Source organism: Copadichromis virginalis, linkage group LG19, assembly GCF_057382275.1.
Source record: "Copadichromis virginalis isolate Kocher_CV1m ecotype Utaka linkage group LG19, C_Virginalis_male_GT1.1, whole genome shotgun sequence".
NCBI classification, from domain to species: Eukaryota; Metazoa; Chordata; class Actinopteri; order Cichliformes; family Cichlidae; genus Copadichromis; species Copadichromis virginalis.
The window spans coordinates 21,255,276-21,280,858 of NC_140636.1; the positions used below are offsets into that span (position 1 = coordinate 21,255,276).

The window sequence follows — 25,583 nt, forward strand, 5'->3', positions numbered from 1 at the left end:
ATAAAATTATACTCACATTACAGCCTATAAAGCTTAAAAGATACACATATTGCATATACAGTATATACAAAAATGTTCCTTTATTTTTCCATACCTGGACCAATTTGTGTAAAAACAGGGGTGTCTATTCCACCTCTCTTCTTACTGTTAGTGTGTTAGTTTTATCCGCTTTTATTTTTATTTCACGACATTTGCTACATTTATTTTCTGTTCAGTATCCCATCATCGTTTTCAGCACTAATGTAATCGCAGAAAATTGTACACAGCACGGCGAAGACTGATTACAGAGTGATAAAATATTTACGCGGATCGATTTAACACACCTTAAAGGACCTGGTGCGACCTGGACGCAGTTTACACATCAAAGTTTAAATACCCACTCAGAGCCTGTTAGCGGGGCAGACGTGCCGTGCCAGCCATCCTGTGTGAAGTTGCGTCTCCACCTCTCTCACCGCAGAGCGCCTTGAACGGCACACTCCCCTCTGAACAAAGTCAGAAGATCCGCAGGACACATCGGCACATGAGCAGGTAAGCTGCTGGGCTTATTTCTCGCAGATTTGGGGGTCAACGAGATGTCTGAACAGGAAATATGATCTTACTGGGTGTTTAATTAAATTTTTTAGGGTTTTGGAGTTGAGTTCAAGCGGTGTTAGTGCAGAATATTTACTTATAAAAATAGTACTTTGTTGTTTCGCTGCATCTTTTCAGAGTCTAAAATAGTTTGATTCACCGCGTGCGTAACACAAGTCCGCACACACGGACTTGTGTTACGCACAAGAGCTGCACTGCTCCATGAAAGCCGGTATTGATTACCGCTTGGATGAAAAACGCTGCCCAGTGACATGGGTGTGTAAAAGTACATAAGTGGTTGGAAAAACACAAGTACTACAATTTGAGAAAAAGTGTTACATTTCATTATTTTATGCAGCGTATCCTATACATGCGTACAGTGCGCGCGTATGGTCTTTACACGAAACGTATAAATGTCTAATGTATAAACTTATAAATGCTATGGAAGTACCAGCCCGTTCTCACTTCTGGCGTATCATACCGACGGAAATTACACCAAAAGGTCACACAAAAATAAGGAGGAGGATGTATTTGCATAAGGATGGGTTTGGGTGATTTGTTTTTAAATTTTTGAATTAAAAATTCATCATTAAAATTAAATTCCTTTTTTCGTGTAATTATAATAAATTTAAAAGGATGTGCACTTTGAAAGAGTAGTATGTGACGTGACAATTTCTCGAGTGAAGTTCTGAAAATGAAAACGAAAAAACTGAATAATCATGAATATGCGTAAATGTATAATTCTGACAAATGATAGTCACAATCAGCTCAAGTTCTTGCCGTTTATTTATTTTTTTCATATGCTGATAAAAAATGTTTTAATTTATGTGCTGTTTTCCTTTCACAACACATCTCTTTTAGAGCAGAGTGAACACATTTATTTTACTAGCCTACACTTTTCCTGTTGGGCAGTTATTACATATGGAATTAAAATTATACATCAACTACAGTAAAACATAAGGTTTCTGAAAACTCACAATTCTAAAGAAATGTTCTTAATCTAGATATTAAACAAGAACGTTTCGTGACGATACGTCACATACTGGCCAGCAGGGGGAAACAATCAAATACTTGTGGCTGTAAAGAAGTCAATGAGAACCTGAGTTCCCTCATTCCAACATTTTCTAGATTACCTTACTTCCCGTTTCAGATAATACTAAATCACACATGAAGTTCATTATGTACATTAAGGTCATTGTTTAAATCAGGCAGGAGAATAAACCACTGTATCCTCATTGGTTAATCACTCACATGTCAATAGATAATGAACATGCCATATCTCTCACTTTCTCAGATTTACTCCTCAGTTGTGGCTACTAAAAAACCCACAAATACAAAAATAAGTTCTTTATTAAATAATTTAAATATCTGGATAAGTGGTAAAAACTGTGAGTGACATAATGATTTAAACAGATGACTTCGTGTTTAGAATAGATTAAAAACAAAAAAATAATATATCATGTGTGCACATGCTAATTTCACTACAACACTGCAGGACTTTCAAAATTTTTAAAAGTCCTGCAGTGTTGTAGTGAAAATTCTCCAAAGTCCACCATTGTTAGGTCCACCATATTATATCCAAACGCAGCATTTTCACTGTCTGGAACCAAAAGGAAACAAGTTTACACCACCTTTAACAAGAAGAAAAAAACATCTAGTTGATCTCTATGGTCTCAATCTTCGATGCTTCTATATCACTACTAAAGTCTTCATATCTGGGTTGACAGATTAATAAAACCCATTTGAAGTGGGTTAAAGCCACAGCAGGTGTGTAATAACCTAGGTCTTGCAGCGTGGTATCCACACTGGCCTGAAAATCTTTAGATTGTAGAAAGAAAAAAAGCACGACGAGCAAACATAACACCTCGGAGGGGACAGGGGACCCCACCTTCTTTATCAAACTCAATTTTAGATGATGTGTTTTAACATTAGGTTTCCACTCTCACAGGTATCACAGGAAGACGTGACTGGGTCATTTAAGGGCTTCTGACCGGAATTAAAACATAGAGCCTTTTCCTAACGGTTAAACACAATCTTTAACACAAAGCGCTCCATGGACTCAATCAAAGCATTATTTTCCTATGACCTACCTCTTTAGCAGGGGGCTACAAAACCCAATCTGTCGTTGTAAACATCACCCACAGGGAAACAAGCCAACCCTGCCTACAAGGGGGGATACTTAGACCTAGTTTCCACCGATTACACCAATCAGTGTCTCCATAAAACTTTTTTAAAAGGTCCTCAACCCTTTTTAAATCTCCCTCGTTTGCTCTTTAATATATTTCTTTTTCTTATTCTCTGTTCATTTTAACTTCTTGTGCATTCTTCTGGAATCCAGTCAAAATAACTTTGGTTCTGTTGGAGTTTTATTTGGAATAATGTTCTCACATATGACACTGACTTATTCTCAAAACATTGCAGGGGAATTAGTTACTTAAGGCTTAAAATTTAATTAAACTCCTCCGCAGCAGGCAGCTCTGATGATTTCAGGTCCTTCTGCACATTATTGCATAAAAAGTAAGTGAATTTTAACTTTTTAAATCTAACTCTATCCTGACTATGAAAGCTAACATTAGAAAAATTTTAAAATTATTGATATTGATTAAGAGTTTCACACATATATGTGTACAGTTGACGTGGTTCGACCGTGTGAACAGGATGCTTCCTGGGCACCTATGACACCTGCACAACTGTGAAGGGGGTGCTTTTGGCATTGAGATCCTGGGATCGATGGATGGATTTAAAATTGATTTAAAAGCCAGTAATGAAATATAAAGTACAATGGCAGTCAGGGCGTTCATAAAGAGCCGGACACTGTAATTCAATAAAGATAAAAAGAACTAAAAAAGACTAAAGCAAGCGTTAGTACGAGGTGTCCTCATTTCTGTGTTTGTTTGCAGGCACTGACTCCTTTGCAGGCACTGACTCCAGGGACTGGAGGAGCTTCATCATGACATATGGCAAGATTCTTCACCAGCCTGAGGGTTGCTTCATTAATGTCAACGTTGGAGGTTTCAAGCAGCGAATGGACCTCACCGTCCTGAAACGATTCCCGCAGACACGACTGGCTCGTCTTCTGTGCTGCAGATCCAAAGAAGCTATCCTGGAGCTCTGTGATGATTTCAGTCCCTCTGAAATGGAATACTACTTTGACCGCAACCCAAGTTTTTTCTGTTACGTTCTCAACTTTTATCTTACAGGGAAAATCCACCTGGTCGACGGGCTATGTGTGGTCTCATTCTTCCAAGAAATTGAATATTGGGGAATCAAGGAGCGTCACCTGGACTTCTGCTGCAGCACCAAGTTCCACGACCTGATGGATCTTGCTGAGGATGGAATCTGGGATCAGAGGAGCGACGAGATGCAGCTCAATAGCTCTGGTTCTTCTATTACTGATCTGTCTGTTTTGGAGGATGACGAACAAATGTTTGAAGGCTCCTGGTGTGCAAATGTCCGCCGGAGTGTTTGGATTCGACTTGAGAATCCAGGTTTCTCCACATCAGCCAAAGTTATGGCTGTAGCATCCCTCGCTGTAGTCATCACCTCCATCGTGGCCATGTGTGTTCACAGCATGCCAGACTTCCATCAGGTGGATCCTGCTGAAAAAAAAATAGAAAATCCAGTGCTGACGTTTTTTGAGAGCCTGTGCGTCGTGTTTTTCTCTGCAGAGTTTATTCTTCGCTTGGTTGTTTCACCATCAGCCAGGAAGTTCATGTGCAGCCCTCTCAACATTATCGATCTATTGTCAGTCATGCCCTTCTATGTCACTATCCTGTGTGACCTAATGAATGAGGGTGAGAGCACAGACCTGGAGAACGTTGGCAAAGTTGTGCAGATCTTGAGGCTGATGCGAGTGTTTCGTGTTTTAAAACTGGCTCGTCACTCAGCTGGCCTTCGCTCTCTTGGTGCCACCTTACGGCACAGCTCCCGTGAAGTGGGGCTGCTGGTGCTTTTCCTGTCTGTGGGCATTTCCGTGTTTTCCTCCCTCATTTACTGTGTGGAGAAAGACTCTCAAGAGTCTGAGTTGCAGACTATCCCTATTGGCTGGTGGTGGGCCACCATTAGCATGACGACAGTCGGCTATGGAGACACTTTACCTGTTACTTTGGCTGGGAAGCTCATAGGAACTCTGTGCATCATCTGCGGGCTGCTGATCGTGGCTCTGCCCATTACTAACATCTTTAACAAGTTCTCCAAGTTCTATCAGAAGCAAAGACACTTAGAGCTCAAGCCAAGCAATAACTGCACCAGCATGCACAACTAAAGAACAGCATCTAAAGAAGTCCTACCCCTACAGTCTCATTCATGATTTAACTTTACAAGAGATTACATCGGCAGGTTTAAGATTTCTTCATCGTCTTCCATGAGCAAGATAGAAGGGTTAAATAAATAGACTGCATGAAAGTTCTGAGTCATGGTCTTGTTTTTTGTAGTTTTGAATTATTTTAGTGTTTCTGTGCTTTGTAAAAGGTCACGGGATAGCTAAATATTAAACACAAAACACAGGAGGACGTTAGTGTAAATTTCAAAGATATGCAGTTTAGCATTACTGAGGACAAAGAAGACACTGTAGTTTTTACAAATGGCAGTTAGTGGGCTTTTTACAGAGAACTCACACAGTGTTGCATACTAAAATTACCAACCCCAGTCTTTGAACACAGCTGCCACTTTGTCACAGCTTCAGGATTACCAGCAATTAGCCAGATAGAAGATAACAAATACCAGCTTCAAGGTTTCCAGTTCCATGTGCCAGTAGTGTATGAATGAAAAGCTGAAATAAATGTAGATTGTCATCAGATCCTCGCCAATTGTTTTGAGACTGTATTGGAAAAATTAATGTAGTGTCCTATTAGAAATTAATTAAAACAGGAAATGGGTTAATGTCTGCATAAGTGGGAACAAACATGGAGACGGAAACAAAGCCATCAAAACAAAAACAAAAAAAACTGAGTTAATGCAAATATTGAGTAATGTTGAGTAAATCTCATCCTTTTAAATTGCATTAAGGTTTAAAGTTTGCAGGGTTAGCTGTAGCTGCTAGCAGTGATCTCAGCTTTTTTTAATCTATAGACTGGAACTCTTGACTGTGTTTGTGCTATTGGTACATTTTGGAATAATAACATGACCTGCTGAGCAGTTGATTGTCCAAAAGGTCTAGGTTCTAGCTTTGATGAATGCAGCTGTAGTATTTATTTAGTCTGTTACTTAGCATTTAGTAGCAAATATCTCAGTGTGGGCAATGAACTACTACAGTCTACAGATGCAACTTGGAAACCAAATCTAGTTTAGTACACTTCTCTTTTGACCAAATATGGTCACCTCTTCTGCCTCTTCTTCTTCATTTTTTAAGGGGTCACTACAGCAGATTATCAGCCCTATCCCTCCTCAGAACATGTCCAAACCATTTTAGCCTTGCCTCTCTAACTTTGCGTCTAAACTTAACATCTTTCGCTCTGCAACCTCCAGCTCAGCCTCCCATCTTTTTGTCAGTTCAACTGTCTCCAAAGCATACATTACAACAGGTCTCTCTACAACCTTGTATACCCATCTTTTCTCTCTTGCTTTTATCGTTCAAACTTACTTGTTATCATCACTACTGTCTCTAAAAAAACAAAACAAAAAAACAACAACAACAAGATGGCGATGGCCACCAAGCCAAAGTTGAGGCTTCAAAATAGAGTCTACAAACAAATGAATGACATTTCAGAGGCTGTGTTCATTGTTCAGACCCAATCTGTGATTTTTACCAACAAGTGTGAAATATAGCACAGAATTCTAGTAATGTCCTTTGTCTTTACCTATTGCTATCATGCTGCCGCAGACCTGCTATTGATCTGTGCCTCATTTCCCCTTCTCTTGCTTGTATCTTCCTTTCAAATGCAGTTAATTGCTTAATCCAGTGAGATGCCTCTTGTTGTTTGCTGGGTTATCAGTGTAATGAGCTCTTAATCAATGTCCCTGGGCTAAGAGTCAATAAAAAGAACTTGGAGGGTGCTGAATTAACAGTACATGCTATGATGAGTATTGATAGCCTGTAAACGGAGACAGTATAATGACTGTGTCGAGGTTTATTATCATTAGCAGGATTTATATTACGTCCACACAGCTCAAAGTTGACTGTGTGTGAGAGCAAACATTGAATCCTCCTCTCGCCGCAGTCACCTTCATCATCAGTATGTATGTGTGTCCTAATCTTCCACAGATAAGATCAATGAAAACAGGCCAAACGTCCTAGCTGCCCTCCAAATGCTGCCAATACTATACAGATGACTGATTTAAATACAAATCACTGAGTGCCTGTGGTGAAGTGGTGCTCTGTAGTCAGATTAGTCTCACAGACTGCTGAAAACAGTCATACTGCAGCCGTCAGCTGTCAGAGAATTGCTCAGCAGCCTGTGACTTCAGCACTTAAATAAATATTTGCATCAGCACTCAGGAGCACGGTCACCTTTTCTGCTTGATTTCTTTCTCCTGCGCCTTTCCTTTCCGCTAAAAGTCACGCAGTATTGCAATCTAATTCACTTCACTGCGTAGGTTGTTCTAACTGGAAACCACCGTCAGCAATATCTGTGGTTACCTCAGTAATAAAGGTCAGCTGGGAACAGGAACAGAGGGGTGCTTTTTGTCCTGTCATGGTATTCAAACTCTGAAAGTCAATACATGCTGGGAGACTGATAACACAATGATGCAAAGATGCAAAGACAGACAAAGCCAACAGTTAAAACAGTTAAACAAATACAAACTGTATTTGTATTCATGCGTATCGAGTAATTACAGTGAATTTACACAAAGTGTTCAGTAAGCACAGCTTTGAAATAGCTGCAGAAAGGTGCAGAGAAAGGACAAAGCTGCAAGCAAGAGAAGACAAAGTTTATGGCATGCAGCCCGAGCCTGGAGCACCAATAACTATAAGCTTTATTAATAGGAAAGCTTTATGCCTTCTTCTACCTTTTCTGTAGTGCTGTGCAAAAATCTTGAGTCACCCCTCATTTTGTTAAAACTTTGCTGGAAAAATTGAAAATGGGTGCAGTGATCTGTTGGAAAATGTACAAACATATATGGAAATACAGCTTATAAGGCAAAAAACAGAGTTTAAATGGTTCTAATGAGCTTAAGAAGACAGTATTTGACTACTTCCAAAAGAAGATGAAGGCTTTTCACTACTCTGGCAAAATATAATTCCTGTAGATAGAGGAACAAACAAAGTACTAAAGGTCTTAATTTCTTTTTTCAGCATCACTTAAACAGATTATTTCTAGTTTGAAAATATTTTAGAGGTGAAAAGAGGCAGTCATATAGGCATGTTTTATTTAAAAATTAAAGGGGAAAGGTGACTCCAAAGTTCCCTTAAAATAGATTGCCTTTCCACAGAAATCTAAAAAGCATGAAAACATTTCTGTCTATAAATTTCTGAACTGACAGTGTTTAGATGTCTAAAAGTAGGGAGTCACAACATTTCAGTATCTCCATATCTATGTTTATTATCTCTGTTGTTAGGTTTTTAGATCTTTGCTACTTTCTAATTTACCTTCACAAGATTTAAATCCATCCCATTTAATCTCCCTCTTAAATCACTGCTAACTCAGCACATTCACGCCAAAGAAGGATGTGCTGTGCTCTTGAAATGGAAGAGCAGAGGATAAAAGGACACACTCTCTCTGACTGAAGATACTGTTTTGAATTCGCTGTGAGCTGTAATCCAATCTTGGCGTGGAACTTGATTTAATCCAAATACATATAATAGCAGCAGGAAAGACAGAAACCAGATAAAATGGGCTGCCACATGTTCAAAAAATATGCATCAGAACGACAAGTCTTTTTCAGACACATCTGACTTGCACAATTGAGTCTGTCACAAATTAAGTTGTAGCTTTCTTTGCAGACAAAGCAAATTAATTTGCAATGATTAAATTACACAGTGTCTCTGCCAACTCCCTGACTCAGCCCAAACTCGGTGTTTGATTTCAACAAAAGTGCCCGTGCTTGGATTTCAGCTATTGATATTTGAAGGGTCCACAAATACAATCATGTGCACTCTGACGTGTGAGTACTGCGAGGATTAAGCAACAATCTGATGCTGCCGGATGTGAAGGACTGCGAAAAATTCCATTGTCTCAGAAACTAGGATCAGATTTTCTTTACCACATGAAAATTGATTTTTAGTTTTTTTTAGCTCTGCCTGGAAAGATGAAAAAGAAGCAGAATGACATTGAAATATATATAACATATAAAGTAATGAGAAAAGGAGCTAAAAAAAAAAGTGACACACAACATTGGCTTGTATTTAGGAGAGCAGAGACTGGTGAAAGAGGGGACGGTCACATCTATTTCTGGATTATTTATTTATTTATTTATTTAAATATTCTGATCCAATTAATATATTTTTCCTCAAATATTTACAATGCAAATAAAATGCATTTTGCATATTATTCAAATACAGTTGATAAAAATATCCCTTTATAAAAAGGGAACTGAATCAGGCAGGTGATCTCTGACACTTGGCCTCTATCTATGTCACCACTGGAGAGATGAACATGGTTATTTCTTAAAGCATATAGTTAGGGCTGGACCAGGTGAGCCTGAATCCTCCCTTAGTTATGCTGCAATAGGCATAGGCTCCTGGGGGACTCCCATGATGCATTGGGTTTTTCCTTTTCAGTCACCTTTTTCACTCACTATGTGTTAATAGACCTCTCTGCACTGAATCATATTTGTTATAAATCTCTGTCTCTCTTCCACAGCATGTCTTTTATCCCGTCTTCCTTCTCTCACCTCAACCAGTCGCAGCAGATGGCCACCCCTCCCTGGGCCTGGTTCTGCCGGAGGTTTCTTCCTGTTAAAAGGGAGTTTTTCCTTCCCACTGTTGCCAAAGTGCTTGCTCGGGGCTTGGGTCCTGGTTGGTGTGTTGCCGGGGTTGTGGGCGGGTGGGTGTATGGGGGCCCAGTCCTGGCGCAGGGTTCCGCCGGTGCATCGAGCCACCTGGGGGGCACTTCAACTGGTGGGGGAGGTTGTTACATCTTGCAGGAGCTCTCCTCTCTTCAGGAACTCACTCTGCAGGAGGGGGAGATACAGGAGAGGTGGAGGAAGATCTCAGCCTGGGTGTCTATTGTCTTGTGTAGTCTGGAAGATGAGTGGAAGACGGGGTGGGTGCAGTTTTCTCTGAGGTGGGGTCGGGTGGGCTGTCCCGGGCTCTGTGGAGCCGGGTGGCGCTGCTGTACTGGGCCCCGGTCCGGATGGGCCTGGGCCCCCTTTCCCTGGCGGGTTGCAGAGTATGGGGGTGCCTACTGGGATCAGCGAGGGAGCTGGCCCCAGGGAGGGGTCACTTGCCCCTCCCTTCCTTCCCTCCCCATCACGTAGATATTGAGGGCTATCGGGAGGGGCTATGTGCTTACCTGCTGCTCTCTGGCAGGTAGCTCCATGCCCTCCTGGGTTTTAAATGCACCTTAGAACACACATGCATCAACACTACATATGAGCGGGTGGAGGGAGGTTTGGAGTCTTCACAACCCCCCGTTCTCTGCGGCCTGCTGGAGCGGGGGGGCTAGGAGGAGAAGTTGGCCGTCCGACTGGGGTCTGGAGTGTGGGGCCTCCCTGCTGCAGAGTCCGGGTGGTCTGCTTCTCCCCACCCCAGGGAAAAGGGTAACACCACCTGGGTCTGGGTGCAGTTTCCCCCTCCAGGGACAAGGGTACCTAGACCCGAGGCTTAGAGTACACTTGGGGAGTGTGATTGTGTGTAAAGTGTCTCTTTATGTCTGTCTCCACGTGGGGTGAGTGTTGAGTAAGTGCATATGAGAGCATGAGGGTGGGAATGGATGTTTGTGTCTGTGTGTGCCTGTATGTCTGTGTCTATATGTCAGGTTGGGTGTCAGACGCCACCTCTCTGGGGACATCTCAGGCCCTCCAAGGTATGGAGGCCTATCTCCACCCACCACCACTTCCCCTGCCAGTGGCGGACTCCCTCAGACATCGGTGCGTTGGTGGTTCTTTGTGTCTGGGGATGGGCGTCCAGGTACACACCGGCTCACTCCTTGGTGGCTGCTTATCGGGGCCTGGAGCCTGGGGCTCGCTCGGGCCACTTCGGGGGTGGAGTGCCCCCGGCCTGGTGCTCGGTCACTCAGGCACAGCTGGCTGCCGGCGGAGCTCACGGGCACGTCACTGCAACCCCCCCTGGCTTCTGCTCCGCGGTTGCTGAGTGACCCCTCATCTGGGACTCTCATCAGCTCTTTCTGGGACAGTGGCGCGGCTGCCCCTCTGTTGGTCTTCCTTGGTCTCTTGTGTTCTGGGGGCCTCTGGATGTCTGGAGTCTTGATCTCCTCTATACCTGCTTCATGCCCTGGAGGACGGGGCTGTGGCTCCCCCACACCCTCTAGCAGATCATTACATGAAGGAACCTTTTAAATACAAGCGCGTCCATGCTCACAGGTGTACACACGGGTGCTCACACACACAAACTACACCCTTTTTGGCTCCTACCTCAAAGCACACAGTGCGCTGTCGATCTTACGTGCTGCACAATAATATTCAATATTTAGTATTTACTGTTATATTCACATACATCATCGTGATGTTGTTTATTCTATTGCTCTCATTTTCTTCTGCTCATGTTTTCTTTTTTCATTCTCAACAGGTGATCCAGATGATTGATATATGTATTTTTTGTCTGCTTATTTTGTTGGTTTTTGTTTTTTGCCCTTTATCCCCGTCCCTCTTCTCCGCTGTTTTTCTTTCCCTCTTTCTTTCTCCCCTCTCTTTTCATCATTCAAGTCTGTCCCGTATCTAGCAAGTGAAAATAAAAAATAAAATAAACAATAAAAGATGAATCAAATAGACCATTACAGCACGGCTGGGAGGGTCCATTTGGTAAAGTAAATCCGTTGGGCATCTTTCTTCGCCTTTAGACAATAATTCTGATGGCAAAAGAACCAAACGGGACAGGCAAAAAAAAAAAAAAAAAAAAAACCAACACAAAAACAAAACAAAAACAAAGTGCTCGCTCGTAGGGGGTCATTTGATTGTTGGGTTTTTCTCTGTATGTATTATTGTAGGGCCTACCTTACAATATAAAGCACTTTGAGATGACTGTTGTTCTGATTTGGTGCTATATAAATTGAATTGAATTGAATTAAATATATTCAATAATTTGGTGTTTTGATTATGATTCTAATTGTGGTCACTTTCCGTATGTTTATACATACATTGTGACTTTAAGTTTGGAGAACTGTTACTTCTTTAACAGCAAATGCCAACTATAGGTGTTGTTGGGTTATAAGAACACAGTTTATGGTACAGCTGTGCCAAACGTCATATTGAACTGACAACACTTAGAAATGAAGCTACAAAGCAAAGATGCCTCATTTTGTTAAATGCCTGTTTCCTCAAGTCCTCTTGTAGGATATCTTCCTCACCTCCTCTGCTTCCATCTCTGCAGGAGGCTCTGAAATGCAAGGAGAGGGGTCAAAAAGAGGAATCAAGGATGTGCAATCTGTAAAATAAAAAAAGGCAATGTGCGTGTGTCATTCAGTCACAGCATGCTGAGCTTGCATGAAAGGGAGAAGGTATAGCAGGTGTCCTTGTTACTTAACTTGGCACTAGTCCCCGAACTCAGTGAATGAAGCATTCGTGGACATTGTAAACACCGTGCCCTGTGAATCGAGACATTGTCACCCTGGACCACTCCCTAGATGGAAATTAATTCCTGGATGGAAATGCATGATTAAAGTGGAACAAATACCCAGAAGTACTTTTCAATGTTTTGCATGAACTCTTTCTGTAAGGGACAAAATGCTAAAGAAGAAAAAGGCCTCGGACAAAATTCCATTTTTTTTCTTTTATCAGCTTAATGACATAGATGCTTTTTTAAAATCGGAAAAAACAACTAAAACCAAGTGTTCTCATTTACAACCATTTAAGCACATTATAAATGTTATAAAATAAATGTACAATATGCTCTCTGAGTACAGCTTGCTAATACTGGTTGGACTTCTTTCAGACCTGCCTCAATACAGCAAAAATATTTACAATGCAAATAAAATGCATTTTGCATATTATTCAAATACAGTTGGTAAAAATATCCCTTTATAAAAAGGGAACTGAATCAGGCAGGTGATTTCTGACACTTGGCCTCTATGTCACCACTGGAGAGATGAACATGGTTATTTCTTAAAGCATATAGTTAGGGCTGGACCAGGTGAGCCTGAATCCACCCTTACTGCCTCAATACTTAATTGCACAAATTCACCAAGGAAATATTTGTTGCGGTTCTTGTCATGTTCAAGTTTACTTTCCAAAACCATAAATATACCATTAATTTAAATTCACATGATTTATTTTATTAAATGCGTGCAAATGCTAACAGCAACCATTTAAAACTAAGTTTATTGTGGAGTATTTCTTCTCTTTTTCCCCATCGTTTCTGGATTTGTTGAGCAGATTAGATCAGAACTAATTGCTGTTTCTTCCTTTAGTTTTTGAAACCAGTTCTTTGCGTTCATAATATTTGACTGAGTAATGATTATTATTGAATGATTATTTGATTTGATTTGATTTGATATACCTTTATTAGTCCCATAAGGGGAAATTTCATGTTAAGGCTGCCGACCTATTGCACGCAATGGCAGCGCCATCTTACCCTCCGACCATACATACATTACACAAAAACATCACATGGGGAAGACAGGTCAGAAAGGTATAACAATGTTGTCAACTGAAAACAATCCTTGTTTATTGGGCTTTTTGTACTGGGTATTAGACATTGCCTTTAACATTTTTTTTGTCCCAGACACTATTACAGGTAGTGACGGTGTCTGATGAGATCTTAATTTTTTCTTCAGAAAGTCATTTAATGTTTTTTTTTTTTAAATTTATTAAGAATTAAGGGATATAAGAAAAGGCTAGATTATCTCTCACTGAGTGTGATTTTTGACTGAGTATGGTTGTTTTTTTTTATAAGTATTGTCCCTGGTGGCGATAGTTATTTCATCGTTGAGAGTTTAAATGAAGTGCAGTTATTGTTTATGGAGAACAGTTTGTCACTTACCTCAGTGAAACAGTTTGAGGATTCTGTATGGGTTAGTGGGTGGGTGAGGTGGTCCATGAATAAAGTACTTACTAATGTTAGCTTTTCAGAACAACTTTTAAATTTAACCTCCTTATTCTAACTGGTGCTTTCATTGCAAAACTGGTTTTCTGTAAGAATTGAATTGAATTGATATATCTTTATTAGTCCCACAAGGGGAAATTTCATAAGGCTGCCGACCTATTGCACGCAATGGCGGCACCATCTTACCCTCCGACCATACATACGTTACACAAAACATCACATGGGGAAGACAGGTCAGAGAGGTATAACAATGGAAAATGCACCACATGAGGAAAGATAAGGAGAAAAAAAATAACTCCCCCCAGACTGAGCTCCAACAGGGAGATCAGTTTGAGAACAGAAAAAAAACACCTCTGCACATAGCACATGAAAAAAACTCTTAATACACCAAAGAAACACATGACAAGCAACAGGGGTAGGTAAAGGGTGAGAGACCGCCGAATTAGACAGTACATGCGGGCCTGCGTGCGCTGGCCTCCTTGATCCACCGTCAGCATCGGAAGGGAATAAGCGTCGAAGGCGTTTGGAAAGGGAGGGGGGATGAGTGTGTGCATATCAGTGTATATGTATGTGTGTGCGTGTCCAGAGTTCAGCTGAGACAGTGTCCTTCGCCCTGCTAGGCTAAGTAAACAGTCTTCCAGCCAACCCAGGTGGCCTTGCATGGAATGGGAAGGAACAGACTAAACACAGTCGTTATCAGGGTGTTGTTGTTCAGCTCCAGCCTTGAGACCGCAGCTGGCGCCAAAGGGGTATCCGCATGAAGTGATGGTGCTTTTTACTTTAGTGCGAACAGCTCATATGAATTTCAAAGCAGTTCTACAGTCCAACACTGGTCTCTCAATCTCCCGTTGGAGAGCCGTGGAGAGCCATACTTGCGTTCTGTGATGTTGTCATTTCTTGTGCTCAAGGAGCCAATTCTGAGAACGGCAGTGTGCCTCCCCGAGATGTCATCCAATTTGCGCCGAGAGATGTTATTCCGAGCTAGCCCTTCGAGATGTATCCAGTCTGCAGTCAGAGATCTTATTCTGAGTATTCACAGCAGCTGTAGCCTCTCCAAGATCTTATCCGTGCTGCACTCAATGAGCCCATTTTGAGAAACTCACGCCTCTCCCATCGTTCCAATCCCAGCAGGCAGCCTTGTGGGGGTTTGAACAGCCGGTTTCGCTTTCTTAATTCTTCGATAAGTCAGGGCCAAGCCAGCTCCGATCAGCCAGAACCCTGTTACCATGGTTCCAAATAGGTAGATATCTTCAGCACTCAGGCTCACCCAAGCCCAAAGACCAGTTGATCCAATCCATAATTCCTCTTTTAGGTTTTAGAGAACAGACTGTGAGAGAATGTTCCAGGGAAAAGTAAGACAAAAAACACGAGACTAGAAAAGGACATAAGAGGCTAAGCAGGGAAGCTAAGGGAGAGGAGGAGAGGAGAAAAGTGCGACTGCCTTCGTCAAGAGCAAGAGCAGCGTTTTTCTTTTTGCAGGTGTTTTTTTTTTTTTGCAGCATTTTTCTTTTTGCAGCGGGTTTTTTTTTTTTTTTTTGCAAGTGTTTTCTGAAGTTGCAGTCCGTTTGGCCTCTCAGGGCCACCGTATTTATGCCTATTTCTACTCCTGTTTGAATATGTTATGTATTATCATTTAGAAAAACTTGGAAAAAATGTTTTTAATTTATTTTAACATGTTGAAACTAAAACCTAGACATCATTGTCTGTGACAAATTCAAATCATCTTGGTCTTTTCGTGTTTGGAAGATTAAAGAGGAACTCATTTGGATTGCGTTACAAAAACAATCTGATGATGCAAATGATAAACGAGTAGAAGTTTTTTATATAGCTGCTGTACAGGAACCTGGTCATACTGAAAAGAGAAGATAGACACGTGTAAATGTTCTACCTGTGCGTATCCATGATGTTTTTAATGTGGTTATTTGTCATGAGTGTGTTTCACTCCTCTTTAGGACAGAATAGTTTTCTCCGTGCATACTCTCCTGGGAATATCATCATTGGTGGACTTTTCCCCATTCATTTAAAAACTAATAGGACTAACACTTCTGCACCTCTCTCCTGTAGTGAGTAAGTACAGGCTGAGTTCATCAGCTCATTAGTGTCAAATAGATGATTTGTGAATTTAATCTGTCTTCTGTCAATCTTGCAGCTATGGTTTAAACACATTCCTGCACAGTCAAGTGATGATATACGCCATCAACAAAATCAACCTACCTAACATCACGATAGGATACGACATCTATGACACTTGTGGAGATGTCGGCCTCGCCTTGAGAGCAACTCTCCAGCTGCTGAAGAATCAGTCAGACCCAGAAAGCTGTTTAGTGCCAGCAGATGCTCAGTTCAAGTTACTTGAACCCAAAACCAAGGTGGTGATCGGGGAAAGGTACTCAGAAGTATCAATAGCTGTTGCACGACTTGTTGCTCTGTCTTCAGTTGCCCAGGTTTGTTTTCTCTTTTTCTGTCCTACAAAGCTCAGTTAGAAATATAAGAATCTAAATTTGATGAAAATCAATAATATCAGCAAATACATAATCTGTCTTTAGATTTCCATGCTTATGTGTTGAAAAATCTTTAATGAACTGTTTTCATATATGCTCTATGTCTGTTTAACAGATTAGTTATGCATCCACAAGTGAGCTGCTGAGCAGCAAGTTCAAGTTTCCCACTTTTCTGCGAACCGTGCCTAGTGACAAATATCAGACAAGAGGTATTGTTGAGCTGGTGAAGATATTCCATTGGAAAACAGTGATTATTGTGGGAAGTGATGATGAGTATGGGAAATATGGCAGTGATAGCCTTCAAGACAACTTCAACAAAAAGAGCATCTGCACTGAATTTGTTCACATCTTGTCCGCTGATTTTACGACAAACAATAATAGCATGGACCAAACTGAGCTGAATGAACTACTGGAAAAAATTCAAAACTCTTCTGCTGAGGCCATCATCATCTTCACAAAGGACACTAATGCAGAAATCATCCTGGAAGCAGCTATTAAACACAGAGTCAACAGAACGTGGATTGCAAGTGATGCATGGTCCAGCTCTTCAAAGATCTCTGCAATGTCAGACATCAAACTGGCAGGAGAAGTTTTTGGGTTCATATATAAGCAGAAAGAGGTGCCTGGCTTTAAAGACCATGTCATGTCGATGTTTAATGGAACTAATAACACAATTCTTAGAGATTACCAGACGCAGCATCTACTTTCTTTAAATAAGTCTGAAGAAGAAAGAAACCAATATCTGGCTTCTTACATCGACCAGGATGAATCTTATGGTATCTATATAGCAGTTCGAGTCATTGCTGAAGGGCTCAGACGCTTGCTGAAGTGTAACGACCATCTGTGTGAACGAAGCTCCAGTTTCACAGCCTTAGAGGTACAATAAAGATAGCTTGCCAATTATTAATTATTTGTCTTTAACAAATATTTTCAGTTACATAAGAAGTTTGTGAAATTTTGTCTGTCTTTAAAACATGAAACTTAACCAGAAATTGATATTCTTGGAGAAAAATCAACCATAATATTGCCAGGAAATCATTTATGCTGAATGGTACAAACAACATACTTTTTCTTTTCTTTTTTTTTCTTTTTTTTCTTTTGCCTGTCCCGTTTGGCTCTTTTGCCATCAGAATTATTGTCTAAAGGCAAAGAAAGATGCCCAACGGATTTACTTTACCAAATTGACCATCCCAGCCTTGCCATAATGGTCCATTTGATTCACCTTTTATTGTTTATTTTATTTTCACTTGCTGAATACGGGACAGACTTGACTGGGGGAAAGAAAAACAGCCGAGAAGAGGGACGGGGATAGAGGGCAAAAAACAAAAACCAACAGAATAAGCAGCGAAAAAAAAATACATATATCGATCACCTGGATCACCTGTTGAGAAAGAAAAAAGAAAACAAGCAGAAGAAAACAAGAGTAATAGAATAAACACCATCACAATGATATATGGGAATATGACAGTAAATACTAAATATTAAACATTATTGTGCAGCACATAGATCAACAGAACACAGTGTGCTTTGAGGTAGGAGCCAAAAAGGGTGTAGTTTGTGTGTGTGAGCACCCGTGTGTACACCTGTGACCATGGATGCGCTTGTATTTAAAAGGTTCCTTCATGTAATGATCTGCTAGAGGGTGTGGGGGGGCCATGGCCCCGTCCCCCAGGGCATGAAGCAGGTATGGAGGAGATCAAAACTCCAGACATCCAGAGGCCCCCAGAACACAAGAGACCAAGGAAGACCAACAGAGGGGCAGCCGCGCCACTGTCCCAGAAAGAGCTGAGGAGAGTCCCAGATGAGGGGTCACTCAGCAGCCGCGGGTTGCAGTGACGCGCCCGTGAGCTCGGTCGGCAGCCAGCTGTGCCTGAGTGACCGAGCCCCAGGCCGAGAGGCCGGGGGCACCCCACCTCCGAAGTGGCCCGAGCGAGCCCCAGGCTCCAGGCCCCGATAAGCGGCCACCAAGGAGTGAGCCGGCGTGTACCTGGACGCCCATCCCGGGACACAAAGAACCACCAACGCACCGATGTATGAGGGAGTCCGCTACCAGCAGGGGAAGTGGTGGTGGGGGGAGATAGGCCTCCAAACCTTGGACGTTTTCATTTTCACTTCCTCTTTCAGCGAAACTGCACATATTTCAGCAGCATGGCACTTTACTAAAAACACCCTAAGCTGTCTTGCCTGCAGTCCAAATGTTCAATCATTTAAACCAGGGGTGTCAAACATACACCGAGCCAGATACAATTATATCCGGCCTGCAAGATAACTTCATTATCATTATTATTCATTATTATTCTGTTACTTAAATATAGACATGTATGGTCCCTACAAAAATGTCAAAATCTCAGCTGAAAGTCCAAACAAACCATTTCAATAACCTCCAAACAGCTAACAATTTAAAAACAACAACAACAACAACAATGATTAATATTAACTTCTTAAATTTTAAATGATTTGCAAATTTTCCAATTTTCTTTTACACAATGTTGCCCTTTTTCTGGGCAGAGATGTTACACATTCCACAGCACCCACTGCTAAACTATCGACATTTGTCTTGTTTATTGGTAGATATGTAAGTTTTTCTTAGAAAAGGTTAAACATTAAAATTTCAAATATATTGCAGTTTGTGATGATTTTATTTCATAAAAATGTCTTTCTTCCTTTATGATGTTTTGGTTTTTTCACAGCTTCTATCGGAAATCCAGAAAGTAAACTTTACTGAGAACAACACACAAATATACTTCGATAGTGATGGAGATCCCAGTTTGGGATATGATATTGTATACTGGAACAGGTCTGATTGCAACAAGAGTATGATAATACAAACTATTGGAGAATACAGTCCAGATGGAAAAATTACAGTCCCAACAGACCTTTTCAGACACCTCATAAATGACATGGTGAGATGAGTTTTTAACATTCATTTATGTCCCATTAAGGTTTATGAATCATGTACTCATGCTACTGTTTCTTTTGCAGGTCTCTGTTTACAATTGCTCAAAAAAATGTGAAGCAGGACAAGGATTTACATTAAAAGGAAAGTGTTGCGGAGTTTGTGCTCCGTGTGCAAGTGGAGAGATTTCTGATGGAAATCGTAAGTCTTTTATTCCAAATCTAAATTACACTGCTCAAAAAAACAAAGGTAACGCAGATCTGAATGAATGAAATATTCAAAAACTTTGTTCTTTACATAGTTGAATGTGCTTACAACAAAATCACACAAAAATTATCAATAGAAATCAAATGTAGCAACCCATGGAGGTCTGGATTTGGAGTCACACTCAGGGTCCTGGGTCTCCTGACCTAGTGTTTTCAGTTCTTTGTGATTTTTGTGTTATGTCTGGTTCATTTGTGATTTATTTTATGCTTCCTGGGTTTTGATCCCCTCTTGTTTCTCTGTGCCCTCCAGCATTTGGTGAATGTAACGATTACTTTAGTCTTCTGTGTTTAAGTCTTCTCTGTCTGTTTGTTCTCCCTGTGTCGTTGCCTCCTGTGTCTCCCTCTGTGTGACTGTCTATATCATGATGTGCGTTATTGTGCTTTGCTCCCACCCCTTGTGTTCTGTGTTTTCGTCTTCCCTTCGTATATTTCTTCATTCTCTCTCTCTCTCTCTCTCTCTCTCTCTCTCTCTCTCTCTCTCTGTACTTCCTGTGTTACGTTTAAGGTCCATGTCTTGGTGTCAGCGTTTTCAGTTTCGTGTCCTCCCATTCCTGTCAAGTGTAATTGTCCTCAGCTGTGTTCCTTGTGTGCTTCCCTTCCCTCATTACCCTCTGTGTATTTATGTCAGAGTCCCCCTCTGTTCCGTGTTGCGTCGTTCCTCATGCTATGTGATCCTTTGTGTGCCACTCTGTGGAACGTTAGATTATATTTTCCCAGTCTAGTTTAGTTCATCATTAGTTGTAACATTTTCCTGCGTCTACAATAAACTGTCCTTTTGAGTTCATTCCCGTGTTGCAATTCCTGCATTTCGAGTCCTGAGTCCAGATGTAATTTTATTGCCTATCTTGTCTTCCTAAATGTGCAAAGTGCATTATGCATTCATTATACTTGCCTGTTTAATATTAATTTATGATTGCAGCTTCTTTTTCTTTCCAAATGATTATAGGATAGGAAAATATTGTCTTCTTTACTTGTGCTACTTGTGTTTTTGTTTCCTTCTGCAGATTCAACATGCAAGCATTGTGAAGATGGGGCATATTCTCATCCTGAAGAGAATACATGTTTGAAAAAAAGTGATGACTATCTCGATTGGGAAGATCCCTTCTCAATCATTCTCAGCTCCCTTGCAGTTGTTGGGATCATTGCTACCGTTGTGTTTGCTGTTCTGTTTGCAGTATATCTTAAAACTCCCATTGTGAAAGCAGTTGGAGGTTATTTGTGTTTTCTGGAGCTTTTTGCATTGCTGGCTGGCTTCTGTCTTACATTCACCTTCATAGGCAAGCCTACTGAGAAGATTCACTGTGTAGGTGTTCCTCTCTTCGGCATAGCCTTTACTCTCTGCATCTCTTGCATTCTGGCAAACTTGCTTCAGATCTTCTTGGGCTTCAAGTTTGACCTTAAGGCAGAGTCTTGGATAAAGAAGCTGAATAAGCCATTGGTGGTGGTGACCATCATCTCTGGGATTCAGTTGGGCCTATCTGTCTCATGGCTGACCAAAGAACCACCACATCCTGACAATAAATCTTTAGATTACACTATCCTATACAACTGTAAGATTGAGCCCCATACATACTTTATAGCCATGTTAGTCTACAACACTTTCTTGGGCCTTATTTGTTTCCTGTTTGCATTCAAAGGTAGACAGCTGCCAGATTTGTACAAAAATGCTTCTTTGATCACCATCAGTATGCTGCTGTTTGTAGTCATCTGGATCATCTTCCTCCCCATTTATTTGACCTTGACAGGGAAATACCAACCAGCAGTACAAAGTGCAGCCATCCTCACTTCCTGCTTCAGCATCCTTGGTTGTCATTTGGCCCCGAAATGTTATATTATGTTGTTCAGGAAAGAGCTTAATCATGAGCGCGCCATTGCTGAATACATTAGGAAGTTTTATGAGCAAAAGGGTATTTCTGTGGTCCACTCGCAGTGTCACACTTAAATTGTTCTGCAAAGGAATGACTCTTCCTGTGATGACGTTTTAATCAATATGTCTTTCTAGCAATTTAATATGTGATTTTTCCATAGGCTGTATATAAAGGATGAATGCAGCCACTGCCACATTACCTATTGGTTAGTGAATTCCTGTTGTGAAGCCTCCAGCTGAGTTAGGGACTACGTTGGGAAGGCAGTATCTCTTTGGCTCATTGGCACCCTTCTGATTAATCCCTTTTTAAATGTAATTTACAAAATGAGCTATTATTGTGTTCAGCAAGTCTAATTTAACCCTAACCCCCTAACTCAGGGGTCGGTAACCCGCGGTTCCGGAGCCGCATGCGGCTCTTTAGTCTTTATTTTGCACCTCCGGGTGGTTTGGGAAATGAAATTAGAAGTATTTAGCTGAAGTGTATTTTATTTGTGTTTAGTTCTTTTTTTAACTTGTAGTTCTAAATTGGAAGATTATTGTGATTTTGAAATATAAAAATAAAATTATATCTTTTTTTTTTTTCATCGCTCAAAATAAGCGTCACACTCGCGGAAGCCGGTATACCCGCCGAAACGTCGTGCATTTATCGAGACTTTCGACCCCAGGTAGGCCAATTATGGATCTTCGGATCCATATTATGTCGGCAGCTGTTCTCCACCGTGAACTATGTTAAAAACAAACACCGGGGCTCACGCCTCACAGATGACAGCTTACAGTCCTGCGTGAAGATGAAAGTGACTTCGTACAGCCCCGATTTGCAGACGCTGTGCGCAGAGGTTCAGGAGCAGAAGTCCCATTATAAAGATATCACGGCAGACCCGAAGATGTTTGCATGAACATGCTTTTCAGCATCTCTTTATCGATCGCTTTTCACACACGGTTGTTGTACGCATACAGCCGGCTGTAACTTTTCAGCTCACAGCCCGACAACACAACAGCAGAGAGAGCACAGACGTTAAGGCGGCAAGGCGTGATTGTGGGTGCCGCTCAGGTGCGTCCGCCTCCCCTGCAGCGGCGCTGCAGACCACGCCCCGCAACACACATTAACCAGGTAAAATACATATTTAGGGAGAATTTTGCAAATATATATATATATATATATATTTTTTAGCAGCATAGTGCTTTTTTTCAAATTATTTTTTAAAAGTCAGGTCAAGGCTCCAAAAGCCCAAAGGGTGGCGGCTCACAACAGTTTTTGTTTGCTACATGGATCATTTTAGTTCAGCTGGGTGTCTTTCCTTTTGTTATATTTCTTTAAGAGTTCAAAATGTGTTAATTACATAAATAAAATGTAATTTTCTCTGTAGCACTTCATGGATTTCATAAGCAACACACCTTAGTTGCTCTGTGGATTCTTTTAAAAAGCAGTTAAAAACTTTTCTGTTCAAACAAGCCTTTTGTTGATCTACCTATTTTATATTCTTTACATTATTTACATTTGATCTTTTAAATTGTGTATAATGTCTATTGATTGTATTGTTTATTTTAATATTTGTGTACAGTGCTTTGTGACTGCCTGTCTGTGAAAAGCCCTTGATAAATAAACTTTACTTACTTACTTTAGTTGTTCACACCAAGCATAAAGGTAAAAAACACAATATATACAGTGTTATCTTCATTTTAGATTTCAAAAAGTATTTGCGGCTCCCAGTGTTTTCTTTTGCGTGGAAACTGGGTCCAAGTGGCTCTTTGGGTGTTAAAGGTTGCTGACCCCTGCCCTAACTAAAATGAAGGAATCTTGGTTTATATCAAATCAGCGTATATATCAAAGCTCATCTTGTACAGGGCTTGGTGCCCAATCTCGGGAAAACAGGGAGAATGTATGAAATAAGATCTGCCTAAATAAAATGGCATATGTTACATTAAAAATAGAAAAGATGTGTGATAAAGGTACGCCTAGCCTGCCTCCAAACAGCTGAGAAAGAGGGAAGGCAAAATTGACACAACACACAGACAAGCTAGTATAGTAGTGTAGAGACTAGAGTAGTGGGTAGACTACACGTCTTTGGAGCAGAGGATCGCAAGTTTGATTCCCACCCGGCGTGTCTGTATCCAATAAGGGTCCTTAGGCTAGACTAGACTCCCTACCCCGCTGCTAAGCAATCAACAAGGTCTGTGTCAGGTGTTGTGGAACCAGGGCACCTTGACAAGAAGGAAGGTACAAATTAAGTGCTATGGCAAGGGGGAGCCAGGACGCCAGGTCAGGGGGAGTTATCATCACCCCCACCCCCATGTTAGGTCTGCTAGATGTTAATGCAGCACTGTGTACAATATCTGCACCCACCATTATCGAGACTAACTACAATAGGGCAGCAGTAATCAGTGAGATTCTTGGCTGAAAGGGCAGGAGGCTAAGATCAGGGTAGCACAGAGGGAGGTTGCAGAAGTACAGGAACCTGTCCATACCTGCCAAGCAACAACTACACCAGAGAGATCAAAGGCAGGAGAATAAACCAGCTGTTCTCCACAGAACCAAGGTATTCTGTGGAGAACGATGTGGCCAGTGGATCCAGTAACCATCACAGTGGCAGACAGCCAACATGACTTTTAGCCCGTGCCCTGGAAAAAGAAGGCCAGTGTGATGGTTACTGGCCATATTGTTCCATCAATCTCTCTGGCGTAGTTGTTGCTTGGCATATCTCAGGTATGGTTCCTGTACTTCTGCAACCTCCCTCTGTGCTACCCTGATCTTAGCCTCCTGCCCTTTCAGCCAAGCATCTCACTGATTACTGCTGCCCTATTGTAGTGATCTAGTTAGTCTTGATAGATATTGTACACAGTGCTGCATTAGCAGGGGGGTGGGGAGTCGAGTCTAGTATAGCCTAAGATACAGACTCTCCGGGTGGGAATCAAACTTGCGATCCTCTGCTCCAAAGACGTGTAGTCTAACCATTTTATACAACACGTTCTGCTCTGCTCTGAAATAACTCGAGAAATGGGTTGAATATTGGTTCAAACACGCAGATTATGCAGAATGTTTTTACAATTTAAATCCAGCACCAGTAACCAAAGCTGAAACTAAGAACGGAGATCAATCAGGGTAAAAACCAAACATTCATCAGCATCAGCGGTTAAACATGGACCATTTGTTACCTTGAATAATTTCACTTTTTCATAATGAGAGACACAAACTGGGGTTTGTAGAGTGCTTTGGAAAATGTTTTGGTTGTAGTTTAGTTGCAGTCCAATAGGCTCTCGTAACCTGGCTCCAGTTAAGGAAGATTTAGGCAGGCTGTGACCTGTGCATAAATAAAGTAACATACAAATAACCATTTCTTGGATGGAGCCACTTTATTTCTTCATCACTGGAGTCAAATACTTTCCTCAGGATGATGTAGATGCACAGAGAGTATTCATAAAGCTCACAATTTAGACTCATAAGAACAATGTTTATTTCGATTTTGAATTAAAGGAAACATGAACTATTTTCACTCAACAGAAAAATAAAGGTGGCACTTTCACAATTGCTTCACCTTTCAAACTAAAAAATAAAATAAAAATTATGTGTATTTTGTGCAATTCCCCCAGAAAAAGATACCTTTGATGTCAATTAAATCCAGCCTGGGAAAGCTTTCAAATAAAAAGGTCAATATTTGCTGAGATAAACAACAGCTGCATCTTACCTTCATTGGAAAGTCAATACATCTTTATCTGAGCATCATCTTCCTCTTGAGTCATTTAAAACAGAAATTCTCTCAGCAAAGTGGGGCACAGACTTTTTCAGCCATGTATTTGTACAATCAACTGCACAGCCACTCATATTATTTTTCAGATAATTGGGTTAAATGCTTCAGAGGGCACAAACAGCAAAAACATGGCCTGGAGGTCTAATGAAGTGAAGGCCAGCAGATAGAGCAACCTGAGCTAGCCCCCACCTGTCTCTCAATGAGGCCACATCCCTGAAAAGGGAGACATTGGCCTGTGCTAGGCTGCTAGGCTAGCAGTAAATTAATGTTATCCCATCAGAGCAAGCAATGCAGCAGTGCTTGTCAAGTAAACAAGAAAATCAACTAAAACCTACCAAAGTGAAAATTATCTCTCTAGCCTGTTGTAAGCTTCTTGCCTGTTGCATCCATCTTTTCGAATACTGCCATCTTGTGGCCTCTGTGGATAACAAAGCACATGTGCTCTCAGAACATTGAAAGCAGAGTAAGCTGCCGCCTCTCAACTCTCACATGAACTCCAGACCTGCATTCACCTCTTCCCTCTGAAACCCCTCACACCCCCGACATACAAAAATCTGAACATCGCCCTTTCACTGACTGCTCCACCCCCATTTGCACACCACAAACTCTTGCCCACAAGGACTCTGACTCTGTTGGAC

At 41.2% G+C, this 25,583-nt stretch overlaps 2 protein-coding genes across 2 annotated transcripts; both read left to right on the forward strand.

Annotated features, from left to right (window-relative positions):
• Positions 1 to 487: 487 nt before the first annotated feature.
• kcns3a (potassium voltage-gated channel, delayed-rectifier, subfamily S, member 3a) lies at positions 488 to 4,968 on the forward strand. Its single transcript, XM_085442371.1, has 2 exons — positions 488 to 528; positions 3,471 to 4,968. The coding sequence occupies exon 2, from the start codon at positions 3,521 to 3,523 to the stop codon at positions 4,832 to 4,834; it is 1,314 nt and encodes a 437-aa protein (XP_085298497.1). The 5' UTR covers positions 488 to 528; positions 3,471 to 3,520; the 3' UTR covers positions 4,835 to 4,968.
• Positions 4,969 to 15,203: 10,235 nt separating this feature from the next.
• Positions 15,204 to 22,959, forward strand: LOC146685996 (G protein-coupled receptor family C group 6 member A-like). Its single transcript, XM_085442370.1, has 6 exons — positions 15,204 to 15,736; positions 15,819 to 16,113; positions 16,286 to 17,047; positions 18,861 to 19,073; positions 19,153 to 19,267; positions 20,337 to 22,959. Exons 1-6 carry the CDS (start codon positions 15,549 to 15,551, stop codon positions 21,272 to 21,274), a joined length of 2,511 nt encoding a protein of 836 aa, XP_085298496.1. The 5' UTR covers positions 15,204 to 15,548; the 3' UTR covers positions 21,275 to 22,959.
• Positions 22,960 to 25,583: the final 2,624 nt, after the last annotated feature.

What these genes read in the sequence shown, in the direction of transcription:
- kcns3a (XM_085442371.1), top strand. Translation starts at nt 3,521, where the DNA reads ATGACATATGGCAAGATTCTTCACCAGCCTGAGGGTTGCTTCATTAAT.
- LOC146685996 (XM_085442370.1), top strand. Translation starts at nt 15,549, where the DNA reads ATGTTCTACCTGTGCGTATCCATGATGTTTTTAATGTGGTTATTTGTC. An exon ending in CTCTGTCTTCAGTTGCCCAG is followed by an intron (nt 16,114 to 16,285) that starts GTTTGTTTTCTC and finishes TCTGTTTAACAG; the next exon opens with ATTAGTTATGCATCCACAAG. An exon ending in CCAGTTTCACAGCCTTAGAG is followed by an intron (nt 17,048 to 18,860) that starts GTACAATAAAGA and finishes GTTTTTTCACAG; the next exon opens with CTTCTATCGGAAATCCAGAA.